Source organism: Molossus molossus, unplaced genomic scaffold (assembly GCF_014108415.1).
Source record: "Molossus molossus isolate mMolMol1 unplaced genomic scaffold, mMolMol1.p scaffold_m16_p_3, whole genome shotgun sequence".
Taxonomy (NCBI): Eukaryota; Metazoa; Chordata; class Mammalia; order Chiroptera; family Molossidae; genus Molossus; species Molossus molossus.
Window position 1 is genome coordinate 31,846,457 of NW_023425366.1, and position 9,447 is coordinate 31,855,903.

At 41.5% G+C, this 9,447-nt stretch overlaps 1 protein-coding gene across 1 annotated transcript; it reads left to right on the top strand.

Annotated features, from left to right (window-relative positions):
* The first annotated feature begins 8,001 nt into the window (after nucleotides 1–8,001).
* Nucleotides 8,002–8,901, top strand: TAS2R1 (taste 2 receptor member 1). The gene has a single exon (XM_036278903.1). The coding sequence runs from the start codon at nucleotides 8,002–8,004 to the stop codon at nucleotides 8,899–8,901; it is 900 nt and encodes a 299-aa protein (XP_036134796.1).
* Nucleotides 8,902–9,447: the final 546 nt, after the last annotated feature.

A 9,447-nucleotide genomic window follows, 5' to 3' on the forward strand; every position in this document is an offset into this window, starting at 1 on the left:
AAGTAATCACTAATGTCCTTTGCAAATCTGATGTGAAGTAGTTCTGTGCTAAGTTACTGTACTGGATTTTAAAAGCCACGCATATGGGGTTTTGTTGTTTGTTTTTTACTTCCTCTGAATCAGTGAGATTCACTCTATTATCGGATCATAGATCTTACCTTTCATTCCATTCATTTGTCCAACAAAGGTTCACAAAAGGTGAATGCTAGATGATGGTGGGTAGACGGAATAACATTGCAAAGTTTATGTAATACTAGAGTTTGACTAGCGTCGTCTTTCTAAAGCTGAGAAGCTTTATTCATTGTTCTCATTCATCTCATTCAGCAGATGTTTATAGAGCATCCCCATGTATAGTCACACATGTATGTCTATTCCTGGAGGCAGGGAATGGGGCCAATGTTCCCAAAGCACACGAAGTGAGAAACCATGAAGCCTGGTCCCAGATGCTAGGGAAACAAAGAAAGAAAAATAATCTGAGTCTTTAGGGTTTGACAAAATTAAGTCTGGGGATGGTGTTCTGAAAGGGAAGCGGGAGAAACAAGGTTTTGGACAGCCTTTCTGCATAAAAACCTGGAATGCTCCATCTTATTTTATTGTAATTTCTATGAAGTAATTCTACCTTTGAGGGGCAGGGGGGAAAGGGTGGATCAGGGCAGAAGTGATGCTATGCGTTTCAAGACCACATACTGCAACCAACTTATATGCAGATGCATATTGAAATGTATTGGCCTGTGCACCCTCTGGACCAAGTACAGCCCATTGGAGCATGATTCCAGGGATAGTCTGTGTTGTTTGGAATGATTAAAATTTCTGATGCCCATATGGTAACCTTATGCTTTGGAAACTCTTCTTAAAGCACAATAAAAATTTGAGCTGTCAGAGTATGTGATGGGAAGAGAGCAATTAAATGTATCAGGGAGACCCCAGAAAATAATTTTGTATTTTTTCTAATAATAATTTCTTCTACAAAAATGTTTGGAAAACTGAATTTAGTGAGTAGAGCACTCAACCCTGGGTCTGTCACTAAATGACTGACCTCAGGTAAATTGGTTCTCTGGCTCCAGTTCCTAAACATGAAAGTGGAAAGCATATCTCTACCATTCTATGTAGCCCACAGCTATTAAATTATAGTACACTCAGTGTGACAAAAACCCACCTCAAGCTGCCTTTAGCAGAAACTAGGTATTTTGGGTTCCTTCAAATGTCAAGGCCAACAGCAAGTGAGGGCTGGCTCTGGGGCTGAGGTGTTCAGAGCACTGGTCTGCTCCCTCTTCTCTGGGAACTGGGGTCCTCTGTGTAGAGTCCATTCTTCAGCAGATCCAAGTTCCCCCTCATGGTGGCAAGGTGGCTGCCAGCAGCTCCAGACAAACATCTTATATCTGACAAAGAGGGACATTTCGCCCAGTCTGTAAACAAAAGTTCTCAGATTAGTTCTGACTTGACAAATCTGGGCCTCATGCTCATTCCTAAATGAATCTTCTCTGGTCAAGTGAATTATGGGTTTGAAGACCACATATTGCAACAAACCTATATGTGGATGCATATCGAAATACATTGTGATGTATCACTGAAATGTGTCATTGAAATGAAATGTTAACTGTCACACCTGGGTCATGTGCCTATTCCTGGTTTTGAGATGGAGGCAATCCCAAATAAGACACATAAATAAGGATGGAGCAGAGGTGGTTCCTCCAAAGGAAGTCAGACTAAGAGTAGGGAATGAATGCTCATCGGGCAAAAAAATAGCAACTGTCCAACCTTCGTGCCTACAGCACTGAGAGGAATCTTCACTATCATTGTGAATCTTAATGGGAGGGGCCGTGAGGCTGATGGTTCAGGACACACATAGGATTTAAAGTCAGACTGCGGTCTACATCTGGGAAATGCTACTCTTTATCTATGTGAATGAGGGCAGTTTCTAACCTCTGTGTACCTTAACTTGACAATCTCTAAAGTGGAGATAATATTGATTTCACAGGATGGTCAAGAGGGCAAATTGAGACTATGTCTGTCAATTGTGTAGCATTTTAAGCACTAAATCAATGGTATTCTGCCCCTTCCAAAAAACCTCTGGCCTCAGATTCTTTCATTGTGAATTCTTTCCATTATTCAAGAAACAGATCATTTCCATGCCATTTAAATTGTTCTGGTGCATAGAAAATGGGCAAAGCTTAACAATTGTTTGATAAATCCAGCATAACATGGGTAATCAAATTTACCAAATATAACACCAGAAAAAAACTACAAACCAATCTTCCTTATGAATAAAGGAGCATAATTTTTTTAATGCAATGGCAAATAGAATTAGCCATATATCCAAGAGATTAGGCTACTGTGACTAGTAGGGTTGACTTCAGAAATGTAAGTGTTAACTCATGTACTCTACTCTCATCAGGCCTCCTGCCTCAAAGATATGGCATCAGATGGGACCATCCAGGTGAATGCACAAAATATTTTGTTTCTTATGTATAGTGGTCATGCACTCCAGTTGGCAATCTCTTCCCTCCATAATCTTATCCAGTCTTGTGGCTTTAAATATCATCTCCAAGCCAGTAAATTTCAAAATGTGTATTTCTGTCCCTTATGGCTCCCAAAACTCCAAATTTATCACCCACTGCTTAATAACATCTCTACCTGGAGAAGGCATCTCAGACTGAACACGTCCACAGCAGGGCTCTGGATTTGAATCTTCTTCCAGTCTTCCCCTTCTTGGAAATGGTACAGACTCACAATGGATGATGCCAATGACCCAAGAGTAATCCTTGGTTTCTCTCTTCCCCTCACTCCCCCTATCAAAGCCATCTGGAGTCATAGTTGCTTCTACCTTCAAAATATATTCCAAATCCAGACACTTCTTTCTACCCTCTGCCATCAACCTGCTTTAAGCCAACAACTTTCCCTGCCTAGTCTACTGCAGAGCCTTCAAATTGTTCCTTCTGGGTTTCTACTCTTGCCCTTTCCTGACCCCCAAGTCTGTTCTCCAGAGTAAGTTCCCCCACCCCGAATCGAGCCACACCACACTTGCCCCTCTGTGCTCCTCTCCTCGAGTTCTTCCCCTTGTTCAGGCTGCCCCTGGCATTGCAATACTTGGCCCTTTGTTCTTCTGGAACACTTCAGGCTGTTTTTTTAAGTTATTATTCAAAGGGGCTTTGCTATCTCTTGCCCTCTTCTTGGGGTGCTCATCCCCTAGACCTCCAGAAAGTATTCCTTTTCACCCAGTTCCCCTTTCAATAACCACCTCCTCTGCAAGGACTCTGTCTCCCCAACACACTCTCTAAAATAGCACCTCACTCTACATTACCTGGAGGTATTTATTTCTTTACATGTTTAATTCTCATTTTCCCCACTGAAATGTAATTTGCAAGATGACAGAGCCTTTGTCTTGTTTGTTACTATATACTTCATGCTTAGAATAGTGCCTAGTCCATAGACCATAATACACACAATAAATATGTGTAAAAGTATGGCGGGAAGGAGGAAGGGATAAGGAAAGTAGGGAAAAGGGAAGGAAGAAATGAAGGGAGAGAAGGAAGAATCCGGGAGGGAGGGAAAGTGGGAGGAAGATAAGAAGGATTTGAAATCCCACCACTCAGTTTAGAGCTGCAGAGAAAATTATGGGCACTGGAGGTTATTCATGTGAGCCAAGAGCACCATCCCTGGTTCCCCTCCTCATTGTGATGTAAAGCACTTCGCGCTCTTTACATGAAAGACTTAAATTCATGCACCATTATTCTATTTGCTGCAATGCAAATACATTTCAAATATTGTGAGGAGTAAAGAAAAGCACAGAAATATATGACGGATATAAAAAGACGAAAAGAAGGGACACATAGAGGGGAGTGACCTGAATATTAACGGCTAAAATTTCAGTACAAAAGATCAACTGCGTATTCAAGTGGAGAGAAGCAAATGAATGGATGTGAAGAATGATGAGTCTGAAAGAGCCTGGATCATTTAAACCAAATGTTGTGAATTTTAGATGGAATAAATTCTATATAGGCTTTAACAAGGGCTGAGCTATGCTACCGGGAGCATGCAGCAAGGTTGTCTGCAGAGGTGAGCCCAGGGTCTATTTCTGTCTCGTTTGAACAATCTTATTAAACATACACTACTGTTAACACATGGACATGTTCCTTAAAGCGGGAATCATTCCCTTGATAACAAAGTGGGAAGACTCAGTTGGGAAAGGCATTAAAACTATGGCTCACTTTCACGATGACTCTAATCCCAAAGTAAGTGTCCATGTGCCACTAGAAAGCAGACAGATGATTATTATAGTGCTCTACCTGATGCAAAGCTTGCCAATGTCAGTCTAACTGCCTGTGGAAAAAAACGCACTTTATTTTGAGGGGCTGAATGATCTGAATATAAATAAGTGACTCTTTCTGCCTGTCAGTTACCTCAAGAATATTTAGTATTGTCTCTTTTAATGACTGCTCATTACAGATGAGTGTGAGTGAGCGGATTTAATCAGGGTAATATGGGCTAATCATCATGTGCATTTCTCCACATCGGGACTTGTTCCATCTGTTCCAAGCCATTTGTCCATGTAAAACTGTCACCATTCTGAGCCCATGACTGACAGATGAGGCCAGACATATACGTTTTTCATCTCAGAGCCAGAAATTCTCTGATGTGTCCTTCTCACTTAAACCAATTGCTTAAGAGACGCAAAGGACTTCTATATTTAGGACCATTTTTCTCTGTTTGGTTTGTTGCATTGCTCATTAAACTATTTAGCTCACTCTCGCTCAGCACAGCATGACGGAGGCTCGTGGTTATTTTGATTGATGTGGTAGAATCTAAGGGGAAGGCTGGATAACATGAGTCCGGAGGTTTTTATATCAGCACTGAAATGCAGCCACTCCTGGGGTCTGAATGGGACATTAGTTTAGCAACCACACAAGGGCCCTGCTGCTGTGGACAGACGTCTCTTATCCTGCCACCCTTCGGTGTAGGAAAGATAAGTCTCCAGCGAGTTGGTGGCACTTGTCCAAGAATGATATGCCTTCAGCAGCTTCGTGTGTGCTCACTGAAGGGATTAGTGATGGAAATTAGCTAATGAAAAAATGTAGCTTCAGCCTCATGAGTTTTTACTTCTTACTTTGTGGGATTTCTGCATCAGAAGAGCTGTTCTTCGTGAAACAAAGTTTTCTATGAAGAATTGCCTCTACTCCCCAACATAGTTCTAACAACATTTATAATAGAATATTTGAGAACCAAATATCTCTTCACGGTGCTTGAAGCCAACAGGCAAACAGCATGTTAATAAATAGAATTGGACATAGTTATTTCCTTTAAGTCTTTGGTATGTATTGTCTATGCTAGTTTGCTGTCAGTACAGAAAGACTACATTACTATTCTAGCCTCAAAATAGATTTTTTTCTCGCTTTTCTGCCTTAGTTTTACCATTACTTCTTTTAGGTTTTGGTTTTTTTACTTCTCACCTGAGGATATTTTCCCATTTTATTTTCAAATAGAATGGGAGGGAAGGAGTGAGGGAGAGAGAGAGAGAGAAACACTGATGTGAAAGAGACATATTGATTGGTTGCCTCCTACAAGACCCTGACCAGGGCCAGGGACAAACTGCAACCAAGGTACATGCCCTTGGCTGGAATTGAACCTGTGACTCTTTGGTCCATGGGCCAACACTCTAACCACTGAGACAAATCGGCCAGGACAGAGTTACTTTTTTTTTGTAATATTGAAATGCCCTGACCATGCTGAAACACTTGGAATGGAAAGCAACATTGGAGCAACAGGTAAGAGCTAGATGCTGGTCTTATGATGTAATGTCTCTAGGAACAGAGTGTTAGAAAGCCAAAGCTCTCATTCAAAGTGCATCTTTAATATTTATTTCTCTCTTCCTTTGTTGTGAAAACCCTTATTTAATTGAGTTTGGGTTTACCTAACAAATGCACCATAAGCCAAACACCAAAAGAATGAATGGCCCTGGCCGATTTGGCTCAGCGGTTAGAGCGTCGGCCTGCAGTACAGAAAGACCCGGGTTCGGTTCCCGCTAAGGGCACGTACCTCAGTTTGTCCCCGGCCCTGGTTGGGTGGTGTGCGTGGCAACCACTCGATGTGTCCCTTTCATGTCAACGTTTCTCTTTCTCTCTCTCTATCCCCTCCCACTCTACCTGAACAAAAAAAATGGAAAAATGTCCTTGGGTGAGGATAAAAAAAAAAAAAAAAATGAATGAATGAATGCCGGGGATGAGAGGAAAGCCCAGGTATGCCTTTACAAGGCTGAGTCTCAAAGGGCACAGGCTGGTGTCCAGCATTTGCTAGCAAAGTGAGAGGCACCGTCCTGGCTTTGTTATTTCATAGGTGAATGCCCTTCCGTTTTTGCTTTTCCAGCCTTCAACATCTAAAAGTGTAAAGTTTTTCAAATACTGTTTTCTCTCCACCTGAGGGGAAAGAACAAAGTTTATCCTGATTGTCATGCTTGACTCTGGATCTGTTTTGGGAGAATCCACTCACGAGCCACCGCCCTGAGAGCCGCCTTGAAGACGTGCCTGTGTGCTTCCTTCATTGCATCAAAGTTGTGACAAGAACAAAGTGCAGTCCTGCATTGCACAGCCATCCCATATTTGGAGAATAATGACAAAGTAACTCACCACTAATATTTCCATATGGTTTTCCTTCCAGTTTCCTAAACATGAAGATTCATCTTCATATCCTTTATGACACCTCTGGACAAGGTAACACATATCCATGAGGACATTTGCCTCACTAGGAGATCTGCTGGGAAAGTCATGATCTAGTGCTTAGTGGGAAAAGCTTCAATTCCCCTGACATTTAATAAATTCTTCCCCACTTCGTGCTCTGGTGGCGAATTGTCCAAATAACAATTTAGTTTGATGTCACACTAGACGCGTGGCTTGTTCAGCATTTAGTCTCTGAGTGCCTGGAGGGTAGATGCTCTGTTCTAGTCGCTGCTCCTCCCCCAGGGTTTCAGACAGTGGTGCTTAAACAGGGCTGATTTTGCCACTCAAGAAACATTTGGCAATGTCTGGAAACATGTTTGGTTGTCACACCTGGGAAGGGGGGTGTTCTATGGGCATCTAGTAAGTAGATGTCAGGGATGCTACATTGCACAGGACAGCTCCCTTCCCACCCGAACAAAAAATTATTCAACCCAGCCCGGCTGCTGTGGCTCACTGGACTGAGTGTCATCCCATGGACTGAGAGATGCCGGTTTGATTCCTGGACAGGGCACATGCCTGGCTTTCGGGCTTGATCACCATTAGGGGATGTGCGGGAGGCAGCCGATTGAAGTTTCTCACATCGATGAAAAGATGTTAACTCCTGTATTATTCTGCAAATAATTGCTGGTGTGAAGGTGCCGAGTGATTCTCTTTGCTGCAAGTTACCTTCCTTTAGGCCTTTGACCTATTGAGTGCACATATTTGTGATGCTTTTCGCTTGTCACATATTTTGTATTATATAACTATTTTAAATTTTAAATGGTTTTGAATTGCTCAATCGCTGCATTTTAGAGAACTTCTGCTTAGAAACCTTACATTGCTGCATATATGGCATCATAATAGAAGAGATGACAATATTTAAAAAAATACATCATTTTAAAGAATGCTTCACAAACATCAAGTAGAGTCTGTAGGCACCAATGAGGAGTTCAACTGATTATATCACAGAGGAGCCCTTCTCCCAGCCCCAAAGGTGTCTCATTTCCACCATTTGCTTGCGACGATGAAGTCAAAGGCTAAATAGACCTGGAAAATGCAAAAGCTGTCACAAAAAAGCAAATAGTTGCTAGAATATCTCTTTCTTATTTGACTGCCTCGAAACTAAATGGAGAAAACAGTGCTATAAACACATGTACGCTACCTTCCTACCTCACTGCCTTTCTTGTTAGACTCATGTCCCCCAAAGGGGTTCTGATTTAGTTGAAGACAAACAGAAAACTTGACTAATTCAAACTGTTCAAAAATCTATAACTACATCATTTTTTACAGTAACTTACTTTTTCTTGTCAAAATGCTACAGTCTCACATCATTACCCATCTTATTTTTTCAGTGATACAGTTTCTCATAGCGGTTTTAGCAAATGGCATCATCGTGGTTGTGAACGGCACAGAGTTGATCAAGCAGAGAAAGATGGTGCCCTTGGACCTCCTCCTGTGCTGCCTGGCAACTTCCAGGATTTGTCTCCAGATAGTCATCACGTACTCTAATCTGGCTGTTCTTTCCTTGACTGACTTACCTCTAATCCCTTGGATTTCTGTGATTTTCATGTACATACACGAATTGGAACTTTGGCTTGCTACATGGCTCAGCGTTTTCTACTGTCTCAAGATTGTCACCATCGCTCACCCACTCTTCCTTTGGTTGAAGTTGAGGATCTCCAAGTTGGTGCCATGGCTAATTTTGGGGTCGTTGTTATATATATCTTTCAATTGTGTCTTCTACCATAAATATATATGGATTATTTCACAAAAATCCTGGTTGGGGCTTTTCTCCGAAAATGCAACAACTCAAACCAAAGACTTATTTACATTACAGTTTGCCCTTCTGCTCGCTGAGCTCTTATTGCCCTTACTTATCTTCCTTATCTCTGCTCTTCTCGTGATATTTTCTCTGGGGAGGCATACCCAGCAGATGATGAGCATGACAACGGGCCCCAGGCACCCTCGCATGAATGTCTACATCAGCACACTCCTGTCCATCCTGTCCTTCCTGGTCCTCTACCTCTCCCAGTACATGATGGCTGCTTTAGTTTTCTTTGAAATTTTCAAAGTTAGAAACTTCATCTTTCTGTTCTGCCTGTTGGTGTTTGGTTCATACCCCTCTGTCCACTCTGTTATCTTAATTTTAGGAAATCCTAAACTGAGACAAAATGCAAAGAAGTTCCTCCTCCACAGTAAGTGCTGTCCATGAAAGAGAACTTTGGTCCATTCCAAGAACCTGCAGCTTGCTGAATTAACAGTTCCTGTCTTGGCAAACAAGCCTGTCATAAGTACACAAAACATCATCGAAAGACTGTCGAACCTGAAGCATTTGTGTGGATTTGCTGCTTTTTCAAAGAGTTAAATTGATTTTCAAAGCAAAACACATGTTGGTGGATTATGTCAATTTCAATATCCTTGTTGATATTATACTGATGTCCTGCAAAATGTTACCTAATTAGGGAAGACTGGGTAAGTGGTACAGGGATCTTTCTGTATTACTTCTTACAATAGCAAGTGAATCAACAATTATCTCAAAATGAAAAGTTTAAAGACAAAATATTTCTTATAACTGCAAGTGAATAAACAATGATCTCAAAATGAAAAATTTAAAGAAAAGGAAAAAACACATGTGAATTGTGATGTCAGAAGGATGCACAAATGCTGGAGGTCCCCTGTGTGTCTGATGCCTAGTCTTAGATGATTTATCCTGAACAAAAAGGCTTACTGCTCATCACTTATTTAGGTGTATATCATT

Excerpts from the sequence above, each read along its gene's own strand:
- TAS2R1 (XM_036278903.1), top strand. The coding sequence starts at position 8,002 with ATGCTACAGTCTCACATCATTACCCATCTTATTTTTTCAGTGATACAG.